The following is a 24,842-nucleotide window of genomic DNA, read 5'->3' as shown; positions in this document are numbered from 1 at the left end:
GCTATAGTAGCAGATGCCTTATAAGAAGCAAAGTTACTAACACTCTTTAAAACAATAGATCATGTGCACTCAAAATATTTAGAGACATCGATGTAGTGCATGCCAGATGATAGCCTTAGTATAACGATGGCCACTTTTCTCTCCATAGAGAACATTCTCCTAGGCTCATTTTGAAGATACAGTGGAATCCTTCCTTGGCGCAAGTCATTGCGCGAACAAGAGACCAGATTAGATCAAACAATTCCACAAGAAGACGAAAAACCTCTTTGAATGTGGCATCATCAATATGTGCAAAGGAGACATAATAGTTCCATCAAATAATTAAAGATCTTGGTTTCACATAGTAGGACACCAATGGTTGTTGGAAGCGACAATGCTTGGCAACTGTAGCTGCGGACCATAAAGAGGGGAGTTGCTGCAAAATAAAGGATTGTCATTTTCACTTTCTTCCTTTTTAAATGAGACATGCAAGAGCTTGCGTGAGCACAATTAGCAATGTAAGAGATGTTTGTAGCAGTGTCAATAGTGTGAAGCTTGTTGTTCTTGCCCTGGCCAAAAGTTGCAAATCCACATCGATAGATGGCATGGTTGTGTTGTTGGAATTGTTGTTGGAGTTTGTAGATAGAGTTGAGACCATATTCAACTTGAATGAAAGGAAGGTAGGTTTTGTGTTGTGGATGGAATGGTGGGGTAGCAAATTTTATCTATGGTAGATAGTTCACACGGATGGAATTTCTTTGTGCAAGGGAGAGCAATAGAGAGACAATTAGAGACTGGAGGGGAGGTCTGTATAGCCAATGTAAACACATTGCAAGGGAGCTTAATGAGAGAGAGAGAGAGAGCGTTTGTTGACATGTAGAGGATTCATAGAGAAGTTAGACATGCATGACATTGCAAAGGTAGCGTGAGGGGAGAAAGTGAGAGGCAAAGAAATTAGCGAAATCGCAAATTGATCGACTTGTTGCAACACTCATTATGGGTTGGTTGTTAGCAAATTTGGCAAGATATATTGTGATTTAGTGCGAGGCTATGCCTAGATAAGCGCCGGTGACCCTTTTGTTTGACCTGGAGTTAGCGGCCTTCGTGTGGCCTTGACTTTTTTTGAACCACACCATTCTAGGTTTGGTCTCGCACCTTATCCCACAACTAGATTACAACTTCTTTTCTCTATGGAATGTATGTAATTTCCTGTACATTTAAAGTTTATTATTATTATTTGATGTATACTCACGCAAGTGATGTGCGTGGGGCTGGTCTAATGGGGATCCGCTTAATCCTATAGAGGTGAGATGAGGAGTATCAACATCGTGTAGAGGCGATGGATGATGAGATTGGACGAGTGTTGCGGTAGGATGCCAATGGCAGTATTGCGGCATTCCTTACTATTGCAGTGCCAACATGCTCTCTCGCATGCCATCATCCCCACCAGCACAACCAGTCGGCTTCCATTGATTCACTTCCATGGCATCAAGCCTCTCCCGCGCGTCCGTGTTAAGGACGGACACGATAGGTCGTCGCACACCGGCGCTGCCGTCATTTGCTTGACCAGCATTTTCAGTCGAGGTCAGCTCCGAGAAGAAGAAGAAGAAGAAGAAGAAGAAGAAGAAGAAGAAGAGGGAGGAGAAGAAGAAGAAGAAGGGAGAGAGGAGTGGGAATCTGAGCTTCTGAGCAGTTTTGATCCGTCTCTGTATGTTAGCCCCGACAAGTCACGCAAGAAAAGAAGCAGCCGGAGGAGCAATACTACGGTGCTGTCCTCCGACGATGGGCTGAGCGACTGGGTGCAACAGGCACGACAGCAAGCCCTCCTTCGCCTCCAAGCCAGAAATCCCAGTGTTGCAGGAATCCTGAAGAAGAAATTGGAGCCAGAGGCCAATGCCAAGACCAAGAAGAAGAAGAAGAAAAAGAAGAAGAAGAAAGAGAATGAAAACCTAGACCGCATTCGTGTGCCCAAAAGCCGAATTGAAAGTTTACTGAAGGAATCCAATGATGATCTGGACATCATCATGGAAGGGCAAAGCAGGACGAACTGGGGAGGTTGGTTATATCAACAAGAGATGGATAGGTCGAAGCTCACACCCTATCAACAAGAGATTGACAGGTTGAAGCTCACACCCCAATTGGGCAGGGACACTGATCAGGGCAGTGAAAGGGAGAGAGCTTTCAATAGGAGGCTAGTCGGAGGCAATAGTGCACTCGATGTTCTTGAACTAGTGGGCCATGCACAAGAGCAAAGCCGTATGCTAGGGATTCCATCCGTTCTTAGCCCTTTAAATTCAGCCACTGCTCTTCACAGAATCGCAAAGCACATGGAAATCCAAATGATGCCCAAAAGCGATCGTCTTGCCTTTGCAAGGAAGAGGTACATGGCTGAGCTTGTCAGTACGGTTATGGAGGTTCTTCCAGGCTGCTCAGCCCAGGGGCTGTCCAACATCGCTTGGGCCCTTTCCAAGGTTGGTGGGAGCTCATTGTATTTCACAGAGATGGATCGGCTTGCAGAGTTTGTGTTGGCAAAAGTCTCTGAATTTAACCCCCAGAATGTTGCAAATGTGACTGGCGCATATGCCTCCATGCAACACTCAGTTCCTTCTCTATTTGCAACCTTGGCCAGCCATGCATCCAAAACTGTTGGAAGCTTCAAGCCACAGGAGCTGGCTCAAGTTTTGTGGGCATTTGCAGAGCTAATGCAGCCAGCAGATCCAGTGTTTGATGCACTCGACGACCTTTGTTCTTCCTTGAGTTCTGCTATTAGTGAAGAAATGCATGACCAAGGGTCAATGCATACAGCAGTTGAAGGCTTATTGATTGTGGGGAGAGACATTCCTGCAACTATATTACATGATGCTCAACTAGACCACTTGGCAAACATATCGTGGTCATATGCTGTGCTCAATCAACTCTCGCGGCCGGCATTTAGATACCTTTGGCAGATGTTAGAATGTTCAGCATCCAAAACTACTGGATTAGACAGTGTGTGGCACCTGTCTCAAGTCCATCAGGTGAACCTTTGCCTAAAATACGAATATCCTCATTTAGGGTTGGTTCTTAAGACCTCACTTAAGGATTATGCAGCAGATGCATGGGAGAAGCATAAGCACAGTGTGGTGTCTACCTCTGCCTATCAAAAAGATTTGAAGTGGCTTCTTGTGAGCACAGGAAAGAATTGGGTGGCAGAGTACACTTCAGCTGATTATTCCCTGGACTTGGCCCTTGTGGAGGAAAAGATGGCACTTGAGTTTGATGGGCCCACACATTTTACTAGAAACACAGGTAAATGAAGTTTTCACTCTTGCATCAGAATCTAACAGCTGCTATGTATATTTTTGGTAGATGTCACTCTTATGTAGTGTTCATGAAAAACATTTTCGGCAGCAGATACAAAAACCATTAACTTAAAATTCTGGAGGGATTTTTGAATCAAATTACACATGTTTGTTATTTTTATAACTAAAAATTTTGGGAACTTTTAAGGTTTTAAACCTTCTTTCTTAAATTTTGAAGGGGTTTTCAAAAATTTTGCAATTCATTTTACATTAAACCTTGGTATTTTGTGAACATTGCTTTTCTAAGAGTGATGGAAATATATTTGACAAAAGGATGCCTGCACATTATTCCATGCTTCCGATTTATGACCTGAGTTATTGGTACTGTCAAACGCAGCTTCACCACTTGGTCATACTGTCTTAAAAAGGCGGCTCCTGGCAGATGCTGGCTGGACTGTTCTCTCTGTTCCTTACACTGAGGTATGCAAACATATATAAAAAAATGCACATTTATTGTTCAGGTAGTTATTCTTGATGTTATGGGTGGTCAATTAGAAGAGCTTACATTTTATTTGTTTTATTTGAAGCACAACACGGACCCCTATTTTTAAGGCTTTCTGGATGCTGTTATTATCCTGGTATTTGATGTATTCATGAGAACTTGCCTCACAGAAGTTTGTTTCAAAATTTGTCCGATCGAAAAATCTGCTTCAGGTTGCCTATATGTGATGGATCCCAGTATAGCACAGTTCCTATGTATGCTTCCACTGTTCCTCTCACAAATAGTGAGTTTGTTGTGACAAAACTGTGAGGGATACATTTGAGAAAGAAGACTGCTGCTCATGAATTGGTACTCTCTTTGGTGTCTATGTTGATGAGCTTTCAGATTATGTGGATAGATTAAGTTGACTAGGTGTGAGCTTAGTTGGCATATTGATACCTATCTTATTGTAACGGATGACATTGATTGTGGACTCTCCCAAGGGTTTGGAGAGAGACATGGATGCATTGCGAGCATTTTGCATGGATAGGGGATTGATAGTGAACCTTTGGAAAACCGAGGTGATGGTGTTTAATACCACACAAGCTTGGGTGACCCAAGCGGAACATTAGTTTACTCTTGGAGGAGATGTGGTTTACACTAGATCTTATTTGTATTTGGGGGTCACACTTATAGGGCCTGCATTCTCATCGTGAGATGTGGTAGTGGCTAGGTTGGATAGAAGTTGTGACACTTAGGGCATTTGAGAGAAAATGTGCATATGCTCAATTCAAGGAACCCCAAACTAAATTGTGGCTATTTGATGCATTGGTTACTGTAGTCTTGCTATAGGGATTTCCAATTTGGGGGCGAGGTCTTCGCAAAAAGACTTGGAAGAGTATTGAGAGGCCACTAGTGATGGTTATTGGTAGCATGATATGGACCAAACCATTGGTGCCCCATGAGATTATTAGAATAGAGATTGGAGCAGTGCCTGTGGTCATGGAGGCATTATTTCAATCAGTAACTTGCCTATAGAGAATGTGGGAGCTTCCTAGATATAGATAATTTGCCATTGGCATTGACTTCCTCTAGATAGTTAGTAGAGAGAGGGGATACACATTGTTGGTACGCAGAGAAAGTCACGGTTTAGGACACATGGATTAGAGATGGATGCACTCACACTAGCACGATATAGTTTGGATTATCCATACTTAGATCTCACTCATACAGACCAGAATTGAATTATTACATTAGATATTGTGAAGATTGATACAAATCGTAGATGGGTGCACCCCCTAGAGCTTCTTGGTATGAAGATTTCACAGTATTAGTACCTTTTTACATGTGTTGGTGGGATTCATTGATAGGCCAGCATACATGGACACCCATCTCTCCCATGGGATGTGTAGTGCTATTGATAGATGTGGACATCATTACACTACCTTAGGATCAAGACAGATTGTATATATACATGTGAGGATACACACATTTGCTAGTTATGCCACTAGGAGCTTGAGTTTGAGGAGTATGCTACTTGCAAATGTACTAAAATTTATGGGATCCGAGGGAGATTTCCTTGCCTTTTCTGAGAGGGGTTTGGGTCTCTCTATAAGGTGATGAAGTACGAGGACCAGAGATACCTAGGACTGTTCTTATTGGAGCTTTGCGCATATAGAGAGTTTTGAGGAGCAAGACAAAGATAGAGGTAGAGCTAGTGAGCTAGTGAGTTCTTACAATTTTTTTTGGGGCTAGTTATGCTACCACTGCAACAACGCCACCACACTACATAGGAGTCAGAGAAATTACAACAAACTAGGAACCCACACTCCATAGAGCATGGTGCCCATTGTGTTGGAAGTGAATGCAACAATGGAAGCATAAACAAATGCTGAAATAAATTGCTGAACACAAGGCAGAAGAGAAAGACAATAAAAGAACACTGCAAAAGAAGAGAACTCATAGATGTGCTTGGGAAATAGAATCCATATACCAAACATGAGACATTTGTGTACAACAGTGAGCCATTGGTTGCGTGGGTACATCTCTGAGTTCTGCAAATAAATTACCATAATAATGTCTAAACTAATGATGATGTGCCTAGCCTTGACAGACATGCACAAACTCACACATGAGCTGACAATCTTGCTAATGCCCTTTTATGGGAATGTGAAATTTTGAGATGCTCTAATCTTGTTGATAACATTTAATTAATGTATTAATCAAATGTGCAAGGTTGTTTAGCACATGTGATGTATATGGTAGTTATTTCATGGTAATAGGCCAAGGACCCTAAGGATGCAGTGTGATTTACAGCCACGAGGGATGAGTCCTACAGTATGTGACAATAATCTAGGAGCAGGTGACAGCAGCCCAAGGTCCTTCTGGTACAGATGATAGTATATAGGATGGGGCAACAGTCTTTCTAGTGATCCTAAGCTATATGTGATAACTTCCATGGCTGTTTGAGTAGGGTAACAGTAGTTTTTCAGTGTTTCTTGTGATGAAACTTTGAAATTTCTCTCTACAGCATTTTCTCTCATCCCCCAACAATTTCTCAAGTTATCTTAGCATTTTCTAGCTGTGTGCATCAAAGAAAGAAATTTTAGTCAATCTCTGTTGCAAGCCCTATTTTATAGCATAAATTAGGGTTTTGACAGCTGCCTTGGGATGGGTGCTCAGAATTAAGGGCCTAGGACTTGAATTCTAGCAGGTGAAATTGAGGAATTTCAGGGAGATTTAAGAGGCTAGCTAGCCAATATCAGATTTGGGGCTGAATTTGTTTTTCAAGGAGCAGGGTGAAGGCTAATCCCCAAGCAAACCAAGGGCCAAATTGGTTTGGAGGCTTGTTGGTCAGTTTTGACAGCAAGAGACACTTGGATTAGCGGAGGAGGTGAGAGGATCTTAGTTGTACTCCATCCGTTTGTAATATAAGGTAAGGAAATAGGGAGAGGGGCACCAATTTTGGGGCTAACGCAGTGGCCAATGTCCAAGATTTAAGTGGTAATATTTGCATTTTCAGTTTATGTGAATTTTATGTTTGCAGCAATTAGTGTTAAATCAAGTTATTTACCACCCTATCTGAGAAGGAAGGCTGGTTTCATGGTTACATCGCTGGGATACTAGCGATTCCCTCAAATTGGTGGGTATGAGGTACTTGATTGAAGGTTAGAAGGTTTGCTCTAGTGCTGAAATTGTATTCAACTGAGCATTATAGTAAGAATGTCTTCAAATAGTGAGATGGGATCAAGCAAGGATGATGTCTCTCAATCTGAAAATTCACAAAGTGTCGGGGAAAATGCAATGCTTGATCTTGGACAAGGCATGAAGCATGGGCAGTAAGCTGAGAATGAGGGAATTGGGAAAGAGGTGGGTCCTTCTAGGTCTCTTGAAGTTGATGACCAACAAGAGAAAGTGGAATTTGATGACCAATGTAAAGATAAGCGAGGACAAAAGTTGAAATGTTAATGCAATTGGCAAACGATCCTTAGTTCATATGCTTTTTGAACCCCTTAGAGGAGGGCAACAAACGCAAGAAGAGCAAATCGTCTTCGAGAGCTTCGAGATAGCAAGATGTATTGAAGGAAGAGCCAATACAACAACATGATGTTCTAAATGTGGGTAGTGAGCATTAGCAAATGATGCTAGTGGGGCAATTGGTGTATACGCAAGGCCAACTTGGAAGTGCCAATCCAATGCTTTTTGGACAGCAGGGCATGCATGCAATTATGGGGCAGCCAGGTTACTTTGGTGGTGGCACTAGTTTCCATGATATGGTGGGTTAGGAACCGCATATAGGGATGCATGACACAACTCCTTATTATATGCAACAACCAATGTGTGATGTGCAAGGCCCAATGTATCTAAGTATGGTTGGTAATGTGCATAATCCCATGTATAACAATGTTGGTATGATGCTGGGGCACAAAGTGGCAAGTTTGGCAATACATATATGCAATCCATTGTGTTTGGGACTCATGGTATTAATGTTGGTCATGCAAATGCTACATATAGTGTTGGTCATGAGGAAAAATTTTGTAAGTAATGCAGACAATGTATGGGAAAATGTTTTTCGGTATGGCTGGTAGTATGCAAGTTTCCATGCACAGTCACATTGCAATGGTTGAAACTATGCAAACAAGAATGTTTCCTAATGCATTTAGTGCTCCTAGCATGTCAGATACACACGTGTAATATTTTCCCTCGCCCGTAACCGTAAGACCCTCCCCCTTTAGTTTAATGAAATTAAAAAAAAATAAAAAAACGCCTTCCCCCCCCCCCTTTTTCATGCCGTGAGGTGGCGGACGGAGGGGGAGACTGCTGTGGGATAATGACACGAAATGGCGGAGAGAAAGGGAGGTGCGATGGCCGACAACTCCAAGTGGGGACGAGACGATGGGTGATAGTGGAGCTACAACGATTATCCCTTCTCTCCCCCTCCACCATACTCTGTATGACGGCCGTCCAATTGGTCACCTTGATGGGGATAAGGGGGGGGGGGGTCCATGCCACACCATGTCCCCTCCCACCCACCCCCCAAATACCACTGTAAAATCCCCCCCCTTAGGCGAGAGAAGAAGTGCATTTTTTTAAAATTATCATTACTCTCCCCTATTGACGGACTGAGAGTGAGAGAGAGAGAGAGAGAGAGAGAGAGAGAGAGAGAGAGGGAGGGAGGGAGGGAGGGAGGGAGGGAGAAAGGGGGAATCTCCTTGGAAGCTTCCTCCTTCCCCCCTCCTTCTTCTTTGAGAGGGTTCTCACAGTAGTTTTCCCCCACGAGGAGTCAACTCCCTTGTAGCCCGTGTGTGTATCCGTGAAGAAAAGGCTGAACTATACGATGCCTCCCAAGCGAAGTAAGGTCCAATCGAGCGTGAATCCCGCATCAACCGATGGGGCTGCGGGTCAAGGAACCGCGACACTTGGTAACCAAGTAAAGTGCATTTCACAAATGTTACTCTGGTAGGAATCTTTAAAAAACGTAGATCAACTACATTAGGTAGGGAGGAGTATCCATGCAAAAATCTACGATAGCTAACCACCAACTAGGTTGTATCATAAATTATGTTCGGTATCGTGTTTTATTGCACTCTAGCATGTTATAGAACAAACAATTTGCACAAAAGATTACACATTGGTACGCATTGAAATCAAGGACTTTATTGATTGTGTTTGTAGAGCATTAGATTTATGCACTAGCATTGGCATGCTTGAGAGGTAAAGGAAATTGAAAAATGGGTTATCGGGACGATAAAGCATAGTCATCATTAGAAAGAAATCATACTTTTTCATCGCGAAATTTGCATAATTAGTAAGGTAGGTGTAAATGCTTGAATCAAGTCCATGATGATCATGAGTTGCCACGAATCGGTTAAGTATCTGTGGGTTGTTGCAATACTAAGCCGCGTATTAGTCTCGTTTTTTCTGCAAGTGCATCGTAGGTTACTAATTTACAAAATATGCAAGACCGTGCAAGACGATGGCATCCTATAAACCTTTAAAGAGAAGCCACTCGTATTTGCATTAGGCATGATGTTTTCATGTTTCTTGCACAAAGAAAAAATACAAATCACTATTTATGATTTGCACAAGCGCATTGAAATGAATTCCCAAGAATAGAAGAGCCGCATTGCAGCATCGACTTAGGAAGGACTTGCATCTCGTTTTGCGTGGCATCGTGGAGAATTTTAGTTACACTACATGCTAGGGATTCATCTTAAAGATAGATATAAGATGTGCATATGAATTGCTAAACTTAATTGTTTGAGGCAAATTGATAAATGAAACCCTGTTACATATGGGTAGGGTTTAATTTGACCTAATTAGGGCTTAATTGTAAACAAGCCAAGCTATTGTTACAAACATAGGTTGACCTAGAGACAAGTAAACCACTCATTGGTTTCTATTCTGCAACTGGCCGCAATAAATCCAAAATACCCTTGGAGATATCGCCTTTAACCATGATACAACTAGATGTCAATACAAGAAAACTTGAGTGTCGTATTCCCAAGACAAGAACCTTGGACTAAAGGCTAGCAAGCTAGGGTAGCTACCATCCGAGAACTATCGGATATAGATCCAATTGCATAATTGCTCGCTTTTATCACATAGGAGTGGGGTAGGAAATGGGTTATTCTCTATCCCTCAGAGGATAATGGAAATTGACGCCAAGGCAAGAAAGACCCAGGAAGGGCAAATGCTAAGCGTCAAAGACAGGGACTCCACCGTAGTAGATGTCTCGAGCACTCGCCTTTACTATTGTTTGTGCTTGTAAATTTAGGAACACTGTCTGTGAAAGGATTGTATGATCCCAAAGTCACAAGAAATTGAAATAATGAATCATGTTGAATTCATGGAGGGTGTACCAAGCCACCCCCAGCTGGCCGCTAACCCTAACCAAGGGGGTTTTAAATAACCGTTACGGGAACGTGGATCGAACCCGCCATGAGAGGTCTCTCCGTGGGATAGTTTTAATGTAGGAGGATTCTTGGATGCCAGGGGGGGCTCTGGCTGTAAATTCTCTGTCTCCGGGTCCTACTCAAACGATTTGTGTGACTCAAGATAGATTCTGGAGGCCCCTGTTACTAGTGCAAGGGCAGAATCTTGGAGGAAATAAGGTGCATCCATACAGATTGCGGAAATCGTCCCTTTTGAACATAACTTGTATCTTAATTAAAATGCTAATATTAATTTTACTTCCAAGGAACCTGTCTGAATTGTTTTCATGTTAGTGCCATAAGATTACGTGAACGAACCCTGTTCCTTAAAAGGACTTAATTAAAAAAGCTAATTTTAAATGTCACACATAAATGTGGTAGGACCTAATAAGATAACTAAACAACACCTACTGAGGGAAGCGGGTGGGTGGAACCCCCAATGGGTCCGTTCTACGCAAGGGTGGTCCTAGAGAACTGGGAGGCTTCTCACATGGTTTTACCAATGACCGACCTTTAGGTAGTGTTAGGTTAGAACTCGATTCATAACGTTTTAGGGGACCGGAATGGGACTATTGTCAGAGATCATAGCCTGGTTTCAGGCAGGCAGCAGCTGCACAGTCCAGCTGCACAGTCGGACTGCCACGTGGCAGTCCGACTGCCTGCAGCTGATTTTTATCAGGCTGCGCCCTATTTTGGCGCCCCATTCTAGGCAGATTTTCGCCTATTTATTGCTGACGTTTTCAGCAGTCTGGCATTCATTCTCTGTCGCAGATTACAGACCGGTGCCGTGCAGATCTCTGTCTCTGTTCGCAGATTTCAGACAGCAGACAGTGCAGACTGCAGCAGACTTCGAGGTGGACAGCAGGTCGCATCGTCGAGGTGGAGACACGCAGTCCAGCGCACTGCGCCCGTGTATATCTTTGTATTCAGCATTCTTTATACAGCAGATCTTCAGTGTACACTGTCTCTTTCTCTCCCTTCTCTCTCTGCGTTCTCTCACTCTCAGTCCTACGCTTCCGCACCGCTGCACTCTGACATGGTATCAGAGCAGTGTTTGAGGGCTGACTGAGCGCAGAATTAACCTGAAGTGGAGTTTCCATCGCGACACAAATTTGCGTTTTTTGCGTTTAAGGGCAGACAGGAGGGCTGCGCCTTGGAACAAGGCTGAAACGAGTGTGGGCGCACAGGAAAGGAGTACAGGTGGTGGATTTGCTGCTGTTTACTGCTGTTTCACGCGGAGAAAGTTTGAGTTTTCAACCTAAAAGTGCAGGTTTTGCTTTTTCATCGCCTCCGGCGGGTGAAGAAGCTTCGGGACGCTGAAGAGCCTTAGCAGGCTGAGTCTACTCAGTCAGAGGGGGCTGCTTTTGCGTTTGAGAAGGCATTGCAGGTGAAGATGTCTACAGAGATGGACCTGGAGTTCCAGGCGATTATGGACCGGAAGGTGCCTGTCCTACCGGCTCTTCCTACAGATCAGAAGCTCGACGGCGACAACTACCGCATATGGCGCGTTATGATGTTGGCCATTCTGGAGTCCTATGATTTGGCGGAGTTGGTACAGGAAGATATTGACCGGCCTTCGGTAAGAGATGAGTCCAAACTCTCTTCCGATGCTCGTGCGGAGTTGGCCAGGGCCCAGTCTCATTGGGACAAATTGAATGCCAGGATTCGATCCTTTCTCTTTCTATCATGCACTACAGCCGTGATCGCTCACATCGAGCACTTGACGGTGGCTCGTGAGATATGGCTGGAGCTTGATCAAATGTACAATCGGATGACCCTGATGAAGAGGGTTTCTTTGGAGGTACAGATGCGGACCTTGTCCATCAATAAGTCTTCTTCTTCGCTAAGGGAACACATTAACAAGCTAAGGCAGCTACAGATGCAGGTTCAGAATGCGGGGAAGCCGATCTCCTCCGAAGACATGGCGATCACACTATTGTCCCAGTTGCCGCCACGATTCGGTACATTTTACTCTGCCCTTATTGCTTCGGGGCGAGAGTCTACTCTTCGGTGGGAGGAGTTGGTTCCTATGGTCTTGGACCAAGAGGAACAGTTAAAGGGACAGAATGCTTCCAAGACGGAGGCGTTGACAGGTCAAGCCTCTCAGAAGGAGGGGAAGGACCAAAAGAAGAAGAAGGGGGATAACAAGTCCAAGAAGGACAAGGAAAAGGACAAGGACAAAGACTCCACATGCCATATTTGTGGAAAGACTGGCCATTGGAAGAAGGATTGCCCTGACAAAGACTCGAAGAACACCAAGAAGAAGGAAACCAAGGATTCTGGAGCGGTGGCTGCACCCTCATCAGCTGCATTTCTACACTTAGTTGTCATTGAGGACGCTTCACCGAATGCTTCTGATGCTGCGATGGCGGCTTCCCAATCTCGAGAGTGGATTATTGATAGTGGTGCCTCACGGCACATGACTCCTTCATCAGATGGTGTTGCCCAGCTGCGACCTTCGCGTGGGCAGGTTCTCATTGGAGACAGCTCTTCAGTTTCTATTGCAGGTCGGGGTAAGATGCAGCTTATTCCGGATGGACGAGGTGGCACCCATACTTCAGAGGTTTTGCATGTACCAGGCTTGGGGTACCATCTCCTTTCAGTCCATAAGATTTGTTCCCTTGGTCTTCTGGTGGAGTTTGACAGTTCTACAGTGCGAGTCCTTGATCGTGAATCGAGGAAGGTTCTATCATCTGGATATGAGGAGAACGGCATTTACAAACTGAAGTCTTCCACTGCCCTCTCTACTCTTCTTCTTACCTCACAGTCACAGTTTGAATTATGGCATGCTAGGTTTGGTCACCTGAACTATGACTATCTTCGGAAGGCGTCACGGGGACAGCTTGTTCGAGGGTTGCCGGATATAGTGGTGAGCCAGCAGCCATGTGTCTCCTGCATAAGGGGGAAGCAGCATAGGGATGGCATTCTCCACACCGCTTCGCGGCGGTCTACTTCACCGATGGAGTTAGTATCTACGGATCTATGTGGCCCTATGAGGAATGAGTCTCTGCGTGGGAGCTCGTACTTCATGCTGATCGTGGATGACTATAGTAGGATGACGTGGGCCTACTTTTTGGCACTAAAATCAGAAGCTTTCTCGCACTTCAAGGATTGGCTTCTCTTTGAGGAGAACCGATCAGGCCGGAAGTTGAAGACCTTGCGATCCGACAAGGGAGGTGAATTTGTCTTTAATGAATTTGCTCGGTTTTGTGCAGATAGAGGAATTCACCAGGAGTTTGCCAATACGAATACTCCACAAGAAAATGGTATTCTCGAACGGAAGAACCGTAGTGTGATCGAGATGGCGCGCACCATGATGGAGCACCGACAGACCCCCCAGGTTCTGTGGGCCGAGGCTGTGGCTACTGCAGTCCACATCCTTAACCGATCTCCTACTTCGGCCGTGGAAGGGATGACTCCATTTGAGGCGTATTTTGGGTCGAAGCCAAATGTTTCTTACTTTCGGGTCTTTGGGTGTGATGCCTATGTTCACATCCCCAAAGCTCACCGTGACAAATTCGAAGCGGCTTCCCGCAAACAGGTATTTGTTGGCTACAGCTCCCAGTCCCAAGGCTACCGACTCTATGATCCCGTCAAGCGGGATGTATATACTAGCCGTGATGTGCGGTTTGTGGAGGTTCCGGCTTCTTCAACGGGTGAGGAGCATCCCGTTCTTAGAGATCCAGGGGAGAGTTTGGCTCCTTCTACAGTTCCACTGGAGCCTGTGCTGTTTGATTATGATTCTGTTTCTGACACAGAGTCTACTGTCCCACCGGATCCTTCTGAGGAGTTACCACCGGTGGACATTCCAGAGTCTTCTACTGATGGAGAACGACGAGGGGAGGTTCGGCCTCCTCCTCGCTGGGCCCGTGACACACTCCGTGATTCAGGGATCGAGGGGGTTCCTGAGGAGTGGGGACCGCAGGATGGTCCGCGGCGGTCACAGAGGCACCAGGCGCATTCTTCGGAGCTTGTGTGCTCCAATTATTGTTTGATGTCCCGAGTTATGCAGGATCGAGAGCCCACCTCCGTAAAGGAGGCTTTACAGTCCGCCCCATGGAAGAAAGCTATGGAAGCTGAGTTGGAGGCTATTGAGAGGAATGGCACTTGGTCACTTGTGCCACGTCCCCCGAAGAAGAAGGTGATTGGAGTCAAGTGGGTCTTCAAGACCAAATATCTCAGTGATGGTACTTTGGATAAGCACAAGGCTCGCCTTGTTGCTAAGGGTTTTGCCCAGCGCCCAGGGATTGACTGTCATGACACCTTTGCCCCTACAGCTCGTATGGCAACCATTAGAGCTGTTCTTGCTTTGGCTGGCCATAGAAGATGGCCTGTTTATCAGCTGGATGTGAAGTCGGCCTTCCTGAATGGTGATTTGAAGGAGGAGATCTACGTTGAGCAGCCTCCTGGCTTTGGTTCTTCAGATGGGAAAGTCTACAGGTTGAAGAAGGCCCTGTATGGTCTCAAGCAGGCCCCGCGAGCTTGGAACGAGAAGATTGATTCGTTCCTCCAGACTCAGTTGGGATATCGGCGGTCCAAGGCCGATCCGCAGCTGTATGTTCACACTTCCGAGGATGGTTGTGTGCTGTTTGTATTATATGTTGATGATTTGATTGTCACAGGTGATGATGCACAGCAGGTCCAGGAGACAAAGTCAGCTTTACATCGGACGTTCGAGATGACGGATTTGGGGCTACTCCATTTCTTTTTAGGACATGAGATTTTTCAGTCTCAGAGGGGGATCTTTCTCTCCCAACAGAGATATGTACAGGAGCTCTTGGTGTCTTTTGAGATGGAAGATTGTCGGGCCCTCTCTACTCCTATGGATCTGAACTGGAAGGCCACTTCCCACTCAGCTTCTCCTTTGGCGGATGCTTCCCGCTATCGACAGTTGATAGGGTCTTTGATTTGGCTTCTCAACACCAGGGTTGATCTATGTTTTGCTGTTGGGCTCTTGGCAGGGTTCATGAGTGAACCTAAGACGGTGCATTGGCAGGTTGCTCAGAGGATACTTCGGTATCTGAGGGGGACGTCTGATTTGGGGATTCATTACCCCGCAGGGACAGATGGGTCAGATCTTGTACTTGCAGGTTGGAGCGACTCGGATTGGGCCGGTGACGTGGACCACAGGCGGTCTACAACAGGTTACTGCTTTACTTTGGGTGCAGGTGTTATTTCTTGGAGTAGCAAGAAGCAGCCCACGGTAGCCCTTTCGTCTACTGAGGCGGAGTATCGGGCCGCGTCTTCCATCACATGCGAGGTTGTGTGGCTTCGGAGACTGTTGGAGGAGCTTGGGTGCCCCCAGACTCGTCCTACATTGCTGCGATGTGACAATGAGAGTTGCATTGCCTTGGCGAGGAATCCTGTTTTTCATGCCCGGACGAAGCACATTGAGATCCAGTACCACTTCATCCGAGAAAAGCTTTTGGATGAGACCATCACTGTGGAGTATTGCAAGACGGAGGATAATCTTGCGGATTTGTTTACGAAGGCGCTTCCTCAGGCTCTACTTCGGCAACATTCCAGATCCCTCAGGCTTCTGCCCTGTCCAGGCTCTGAGAGGGGGTGTCAGAGATCATAGCCTGGTTTCAGGCAGGCAGCAGCTGCACAGTCCAGCTGCACAGTCGGACTGTGCAGTCGGACTGCCACGTGGCAGTCCGACTGCCTGCAGCTGATTTTTATCAGGCTGCGCCCTATTTTGGCGCCCCATTCTAGGCAGATTTTCGCCTATTTATTGCTGACGTTTTCAGCAGTCTGGCATTCATTCTCTGTCGCAGATTACATACCGGTGCCGTGCAGATCTCTGTCTCTGTTCGCAGATTTCAGACAGCAGACAGTGCAGACTGCAGCAGACTTCGAGGTGGACAGCAGGTCGCATCGTCGAGGTGGAGACACGCAGTCCAGCGCACTGCGCCCGTGTATATCTTTGTATTCAGCATTCTTTATACAGCAGATCTTCAGTGTACACTGTCTCTTTCTCTCCCTTCTCTCTCTGCGTTCTCTCACTCTCAGTCCTACGCTTCCGCACCGCTGCACTCTGACAACTATGCCCCACGAGCAGAGAGATTGAGCAACCATCCCGCTCGTTTCCCATTCTCTTTGAACCAAGTGCGGCATGGATTTGCTTCGGCTTGGGTATCTCTACTTAAAGTAGGATGTCTAGGACCCAACGCTAGAATGCTATCAAGAGACCTTGACCACAAGGAACTCGCATTTTAGGTCCATCCTAGTGGATTCAGCCGTGAACGTTCCGTTGCAAGGTGGATTGAGGAAACCCTAGGCGACAAACCTCAGATCATTTCATGGGAGTGCTGAGTAGCGACACTTAGATTCGTTTCTCGATGGACCGCAAAAAATGTACTTGGGCAGCCGTTAGGCGGGCACGTTATAGTTGGTATCAGAGCCAACCAACGAATAAAACAATTAGGATAGATCGAGAAGAGTGAAGTGATGTTTTCACTAGAAAATATTTTTTCTTTTACTCACTTGTGGACTGTTGCTGCTTCCAGACTTATGAGGCATGGAGCATGTTTCTCATATTTTATATCATGTTCAAGATGGCTATGAACTCTTCAAGTTATTGCAGACGATTCGACATGATGGGGATCTTGGATCAGCTCTACAACCCCTCACCGTTGCATGTGGAAAGGTGTTGAACTTGGAGCGCGGAATACTGCTACATAGATGCCAACCGACTCGTCTATCTTTAAAACTATCTAAAGAGGCTAAAGTGGTTGGAGGACTTAAAGATCATCAAGTTATCAATCTTCTATGAGGCCTATGTGAACTCAATCCTACACATCGGACGCCGGCAAATAGAAGAAAATTGCTATATCTATGAGGAGGTGGTCAAAGTCTTGCTTGCAGATAGAATTAAAGTAATGGGGCGAAACGAAGGTCATGGCTATAAAAAACAGGGATTTCTTGGACTTCCCATGACTTATTACTTTCTGAGAATCCATTTCCCCAATCCATATTACTATTCTGTCCTTGTAGCTGAACCCAATACGGAATTATTAATCTGGTGTTGATGTATCACTTGAAAAGAAAATCATCACAGTCAATCTCTATCTATTCCCAAATGATTGTACTCGAGGCTTATGCTTCTTTATGGATAAATAAGAATTTTATGTTTATTCGAATTGTTGCATAGTAGCGATGGAAAATAATATGTGCGTTGATTTAAATTGTGTAGGGATGCGTAAATGCAATCCGAACACGGAAAGTTTAAATTGGTAACGAGATACAACCCCAAGCGCAGAACCAGAATCCTGTTTCCGCACTAAGCCCGACAGAGGCACAAGAGAAGAAGTTTCTTCTCAAACAAATTAAACCACCGGAATTTGACTGGAAATGGAAGATTGTTGAAGTTGATGCCGAAATATGGATTGAATCCATGCAGGGTTATTTCAGTGCGGTAGGAACAACACTTGTGAACTAGGTCATAATTGCCAAGATCAAGCTCACTGGCGAAGCTAGGCTGTGGTGGAAGCAATGGTGTAAAGACCAAGCAGTCACGGAAAGCACAATAACTTGGGATAAACTAAAGGAAGGAGTGCAGGGAAGGTACATGTCACTTGTGTACAGAACTCAGAAGATGAATGAGTTTTTAAAGTTGAAACAATTGGGCCTGTCTTTGGAGGCGTACTACTCGAAATTTGTCTCCTTACTGAAATACGCCCCAACAATGAGTATCCCCTAACAAGTCTTGAAGTTCTGTGATGGGCTGAACCCACCAATGAACACTCGGTTGGAATCAATGCGTCCTTCGGATTTGCAAGATGCATTGATAAGAGCATTACCTATTATCCAAGAAGTCCAGCTGAAGTCTAGACCTTGGTCTTACAGAGACTAGAATCCAGGGATGTTGAAAGCTCAAATTTAAAGGGCGCAAGGACAGAGTCGAGGCCAACGGATGAAGTCGAGAGCAAATGCAATTAGTGACTGTCTCCACTCAAAGAAGTGATCAAAGCCTACGTTTTCAATGCAATGAACCTAGACACTTCAAAAGGGAATGTCCCAAACTTGGCGGAGATCGACGTCAAGGAAAATTTGGTGGCCAACCTAGGGCTAGCCGTTGCCGTGGTTGTGCAGCATTGGAAAGGGCAAAAACTTCCAATATTACCACTAAGGGGATCAATGACAAAGGAGACCCGTCCATGGAAGCTGAGTTTGAGAGGGCAACCGTTTATGCCGCTCTCCATAAAAAGGGGCTGAACCGTCAATTTTCGGTGATCCAAACACCATCAGACTACCAGGGTAAGAAATTCAAAACCCTGATTGACTGTGGCAGCACTCATTCCTTCATTTCACCAGCTTGTGCAAGAAGGTTAGGGATAGCCACTGTAGTTGCACCCACTTTGCTTGTCGAACTAGCAAACGGGCGAGAATTCACTTGCATTAGACAAATTGCTAAGGTGGAATTCCTACTCGAAAACGAGCCCACATCTATTAAGTTCAAGGTAATGAATCTAGGAGTCCACGAGTGTCTACTCGGGATGGATTGTCTAATCCCCAATGATGCTCACATCCATTGTGGAAAGGGTCAAGTCTCCTTTCGGACGGAATCCTAAGGGTGAGCTAGTTACAATACAAGGAGAAGTAGGTAAACCAAAGATCTAGCTAGCTAAGGCAGGGCGGATAGCTCAAGGAATAAGGAAAGGATTACCCACCTACCTGATCAGGCTAAACAAACTGGAACAGGTAGAGGATACCAATGAAGAACCATCATGGTTAAAAGAATATGTGGATGTGTTCCCAGAAGAATTGACTGAATTACCATTTCCTAGGGAAGTGAATCATGAGATTAAGCTAATGCTAGGAGTTGCACCGGTTGCGAAAAGGCCCTACAAGATGTCCATTTCTGAAGCTATTGAGTTAAAGGAACAACTCAAACAGCTACTGGACCAAGGGTACATACGCCCTAGCAGTTCTCCTTGGGGGGCTCCAATCTTATTCCAAAAGAAGAAGGATGGTACTCTTTGCCTTTGCATCGATAATAGAGGCCTGAACCAAGTAACCATAAAAAATAAATATCCCATTCCGAGGATAGATCAGTTACTCGATCGATTGCAGGGAGCAAAAATCTTCTCCAAGATTGATTTGAGGTCAGGGTACTATCAGATCCACATCAAGGATGAGGATATTCCGAAGACGGCATTCAATACTAGATATGGTCATTTTGAATTCACAATAATGTCTTTTGGATTGACTAATGCCTTTGCCACCTTTAACAGGCTACTGCAGGATATTTTTAGACCATATCTCAATGATTTTGTACTTGTTTTCTTTGATGACATCTTGGTTTATCCCAGGGAAGAGGAGGATCATGAATCCCAAGTTTGCATCGTCCTTGAGACCATGAGGACTCATAAGCTCTATGCTAAGAAGAAAAAGTGTGCCTTCCTCACGAGGCAAATTGAATATCTTGGATTTATTGTGTCAAATGAAGGTATCTCTGTAAACCCTACAAAGGTTAAGGATGTCTAAGAGTGGTCTCCACCAACTACTGTTAAGGAAGTGCGTAGCTTTCTAGGATTAACAGGTTGGTATAGGATCTTCATTAAGGACTATGCCTTAATCGCAACACCCCTCACAAATTTGCTAAAAAAGCAAGTTGCTATAGTGTGGACGCCCACTGAACAATCAAGCTTTGATCAACTCAAGCATAGCTTAGTGACAACACCGATTCTGAAACTCCCTGACTTGAGCAAGGAATTTGAAGTTGTCATGGATGCTAGCTCACTTGCACTAGGCTGTGTACTAATGTAAGAAGGCCATCCTATAGCCTACTCCTTGAGGAAGCTAAAAACCCATGAAAGAAATTATGCAACCTATGGCCTGGAGCTACTAGCAGTTATTCATGCTCTCAAACTTTGGCGACACTATTTGCTTGGTAGCAAGTTCTCTTTGGTCAGGGACCATAAGAGCCTCAAATGGATCTTCACACAAAGTGACCTCAATATGAGGCAATGCCGTTGGATTGAGGTTCTGCAAGAATATGACTTTGAGATCAGGTATCGATCCGGTAAAGAAAATGTGGTCGCTGATGCCTTAAGTCGCAAGGCATTCCTCAACTCTCTTATCATGGAGGAACCCTCAATGGCGGAATCATTGGCGACTATGGTGTCAATGCCTAGCACCCTATCCTTGAACTAGCTAAAGAGGAAGCTAGCCATGATCCAGAACATCTGAAGATAATAAAGGAGATTTTGGAAAAGGACCAAAACCTCAGACTTAAGGTCAAATATCAAGAATTCTCTATCAATGAGAGACTTGTCTACTTTAGGACTAGATTATGCATACCCTCAAGCAAGAAACTCAAACAGAGAATACTTTGGGAAGCACATGACTTCTCCTTTTTTGGCCATCCCGGATACGTCAAAACCCTTAACACGGTCAGGAAAAGCTACCATTGGGAAAGGCTTAAGGGAGAGGAGATGTACTCAAATATGTCACGGAATGTTTGTCTTGCCTGTACATTAAGGCAGAACATGTTAAGATGCCTAGGAAGCTGCAATCTCTTGACATTCCCCAAAGTGGGAATTTATCAACATGGACTTTGTTGTTGGGTTACCTTCAGTGCAAGGAGGCTACAATTTAATTATGGTTATAGTAGACATGCTCACCAAGGTTGCACACCTTGTTCCAGTCAAGACAAACTATAAAGCTTCAGATATTGCAAGATTATTCATCAAGGAGATTTAGGTTCCATGGGTTGCCTAGAAGGATCGTTAGTAACCTCGACTCCCTCTTCACATCTCACTTCCAGAGAGGGATATTCAGGGCCGTTGGGTCTCAACTCTGTTTCACTACAGCCTATCACCCTCAAACTGATGGCCAAACGGAGAGGGTCAACCAAGTCATTGAAGATATCCTTAGAGCATATTGCTGTTGCGAACCGAGGAAATGGATCCAATATCTACAATTGGTAGAGTTCGCCTATAATGCTTCCTACCAACAAAGTATTCAAATGACACCTTTTCAAGCATTGTATGGGCACGATTACCGTACTCCATTGAACTTTTCAGATCCTACCTTAAGGGTAGAAGCTTCTAAGGAAATGCTTGAGGAAATGGATGAGTAGGTCAAGGCCATCATAGAAGACATTAGAGCTGCCAAGGATAGACAGAAAGCCTATGTAGATCTAAATAGACAAGAGCGACTCCTCAATGAGGGAGATATGGTTTTTATTTGTATACGACTCAAGAAGAGTTTCTTATCATTGGGAGAATTTAAGAAATCGAGTCCAAGGTATTGCGGACCCTATAGGATCCTCAAGTGCCTAGGGCCCAATGCCTACAAACTCCAACTCCCTAAGAACGTAAAAGTTCACAATGTATTTCATGTTAGCCTACTAAAGAAATATGTATCCAATCCTAGCCATGTACTCAATGATCAACAAGTTGTAATGCCAAGCCAAGGAGTCCTTCGAGCTCTGGCTAGATAGAATCCTAGACATTCAAGAAAAGAGATTGAAGAGTAAAATCCTCAAGGAGTACCTCATCCAGTGGAAGGACTATCCAGAAAAAGATGCCACATGGATTGACGAGAGTACTCTCAACCAACAATGCCTCCAATTCCTTTCAAGAGGAGATCTTGATTCCTTAAGGGGGGAAGGATGTAAAATTTCCCCCCGCTCATAACCGTAAGACCTACCCACACATCCCCCCCCCCCCACTTTTTCATGCTGCCAGCTGGCAGACAAAGGGGGGGACTACTGTGGGATGATGGCATGGAATGGTGGAGAGAGGGGGAGTTACGGTGGCCGACGACTCCAAGTGGGGACGAGACGACGGGTGGCAGTGGAGCTGCAATGACTATCCCTGCTCTCCCCCTCCACCATACTCTGCATGGCAGCCGTCCACCTGGTCGCCCTGATGGGGATAAGGGGGGCCTCCATTCCCTGGGGATAAGGGGGGCCTCCATTCCCCGCTTCCCCCCCCCCCCCCCCCCGAATACCACTATAAAATCCCTCCCCTTAGGAGGTGAGAGAAGAAATGCATTTTTAAAAAATTATCATTACTCTACCTTGCTGACCGACTTGAGAGAGAGAGAGAGAGAGAGAGAGAGAGAGAGAGAGAGAGAGAGAGGAATCTCCTTGGAAGCTTCCATGCTTCCTCTTCCCCCCCCGCCCTCCCCTTTAGAGGGTTGTCACGGCCGTTTTCCCCCACGAGAAGTCAACTCCCTTGTAGCCCGTGTGCGTATCCACGAAGAAAAGGCTGAACTATACGATGCCTCCCAAGTGAAGTAAGGTCCAATTGAGCGTGAATCCTGCATCAACTGATGGAGCTGCGGGTCAAGGAATCGCGAGGTGCATTTCACAAATCTTACTCTGGTAGGAATCTTTAAAAAACGTAGATCGACTACATTAGGTAGGGAGGAGTATCCATGCAAAAATCTACGATAGCTAACCACCAACTAGGTTGTATTATAAAATCATGTTCGGTATTGTGTTTTATTGCACTTTGGCATGTTATAGAACAAACAATTTGCCCAAAAGATTACACATTGGTGCGCACTGAAATCAAGGACTTTATTGATTGTGTTTGTAGAGCATTAGATTTATGGTAGCATTGGCATGCTTGAGAGGTAAAAGAAACTGAAAGTGGGTTATTGGGACGATGAAGCATAGTCATCATTAGGAAGAAATCATACTTTTGCATCACAAAATTTGCATAATTGGTAAGGTAGGTGTAAATGCTTGCATCAAGTCCATGATGATCATGAGTTGCCACGAATCGGTTAAGTATCTATGGGTTGTTGCAATAGCAAGCTGAGTATTAGTCTCGTTTTTTCTGCAAGTGCATTGCAGGTTACTAATTTACAAAATATGCAAGACTGTGCAAGACGATGGCATCCTATTGTAGTGACGGGTCAGGCATGAAGATCGAGACAACAGGTGTTCCTTAGCCGTGGAGAGACAGAAGAGTAGAGAGTTTATGATTTTAGGTACAATGACAAGTGTACCACTTTAGGTTTTTAGATAGATATATATGTGTAAGTACAATAGCTAAGGGTGTGTTCATACCCGAGCACATTTAAAGACACGAGGGCCTTTATTCTCAACAACCTCCCACCTAAAGGCAATGTGCCTTAGGAGGAGAAAATAATTAGCTAAGTCTAGGTGTGTACAAAGCTGAAATACATATATCTATCCAACCCCCATCATCTGTCGGCAATGAGCAAACCGCTCTGCTGGAAGACCCTTCGTGAGAAGGTCTGCAGGATTATCATCTGTATGTACTTTGATAAGCTCAATGCTCTTGCTGTCAAGTACATCCCTAATGAAGTGGTGCTTCACCTGTATGTGCTTTGTCTTTGCATGAAAGACAGGATTCCGTGCTAGCATGATAGCACTTTGACTATCACAATGGAGAATAGGTAACTCTGTGATGCCAAGCTCTCCCATCAGACGTGAAAGCCATAAAGCCTCCTTGCATGACTCAGTGGCAGCCACACACTCTGCCTTTGTAGTAAACAATGCAACACACTTTTCTAGCCTGGAGATCCAAGAGACTACTCCTTTCGTGAAAGTAAACACATACCCAGAAGTGGACTTTTTGCAGTCCACATGACCATCATAGTCTGCATCTGTAAAGCCAACAACAGATGCCTTTTGCTTTCCAAAGCAGATGCACAACTCCTTTGTGTCTTTGAGGTATCTCATAATATCTTTCACTGTATCCCAATGCTTCTTGCCAGGGTTTGCCATGTATTTGCTAACCACTCCCACTGCAAAGGCAATGCCAGGACGTGTAGGAACCATAGCATACATCAAATTGCCAACAGTTGAAGCATATGGTATCTTGGCCATTTCAGCCTTCTCATCATCAGATGTAGGGCTGTCCTCTGCATTGAGTTTCACATATGGAGGCAATGGAACCCCAATTGTTTTCCTCCCCTCCATATTGAAACGCTGCAAAACCTTGTAGATATACTCTTGCTGAGATAGATAGAGTAAGCTTGTTGACCTATCTCTGAGTATTCGCATGCCAAGAATGTGATTTGCATCACCAAGATCCTTCATGTCAAAGCTGCCATGAAGACTTTGCTTCAGTGAGTTCAAGGCATGATTATCCTTGCCAGCAATCAGCATGTCATCTGCATACAAGACCAAGATATATAGGTTGCCATTTGCTGCCTTCTTGGTGTACAAGCAGTGATCCACTTGACTTCTATGGAAACCTTGAGACTGCATGAATGTATCAAACTTATGATACCATTCTCTTGGTGCTTGTTTCAGCCCATACAAACTCCTTTTGAGTTTACATACCATCTTTTCTTTCCCTTTTTTCACAAACCCTTCAGGCTACTGCATATATATGTCTTCATGCAGATCACCATGTAAAAACGTAGTCTTTACATCCATTTGTATGAGCTCCATATCTTCACCTGCAACCAAGCCTAGAATGGTTCTCAATGTAGTTATCTTGACTACAGGAGAGAAAATCTCATCAAAGTCAATTCCTTGCTTCTGCTTGTACCCCTTTGCAACCAATCTTGCTTTGTTCTTTGGTGAGGAACCAGAAGTGACCTTCATCTTGTAAACCCATTTGTATGGAAGTGTTATATGCCCTTTAGACGATTGCACCAAGTCCCAAGTGCCATTTTTCTCAAGAGATTCTATCTCTGACAACAAGGCTTTATACCATTTCTTGCTGTCTT

The 24,842-nt window shown here is 44.8% G+C and overlaps 1 protein-coding gene across 2 annotated transcripts in view; it reads left to right on the top strand.

The window, feature by feature from the left end:
- Positions 1-1,261: 1,261 nt before the first annotated feature.
- RAP (RAP domain-containing protein) overlaps positions 1,262-24,842 on the top strand; it is a 48,634-nt gene continuing 25,053 nt past the window's right edge. For both annotated transcript variants that reach the window (XM_087690152.1, XM_087690151.1), the window contains exons 1-2: positions 1,262-3,267; positions 3,658-3,740. In XM_087690152.1, coding sequence (XP_087546278.1) covers positions 1,323-3,267; positions 3,658-3,740 — 2,028 coding nt within the window. In that variant the 5' untranslated portion in view covers positions 1,262-1,322. The remainder of the gene's footprint in view (positions 3,268-3,657; positions 3,741-24,842) is intronic.

This window comes from Lygodium microphyllum, chromosome 12 (assembly GCF_053477565.2).
Source record: "Lygodium microphyllum isolate KBCC chromosome 12, Lygodium_microphyllum_v1.1.10, whole genome shotgun sequence".
Lineage (NCBI taxonomy): Eukaryota > Viridiplantae > Streptophyta > Polypodiopsida > Schizaeales > Lygodiaceae > Lygodium > Lygodium microphyllum.
This window is presented reverse-complemented; position numbering and strand designations above follow the sequence as displayed.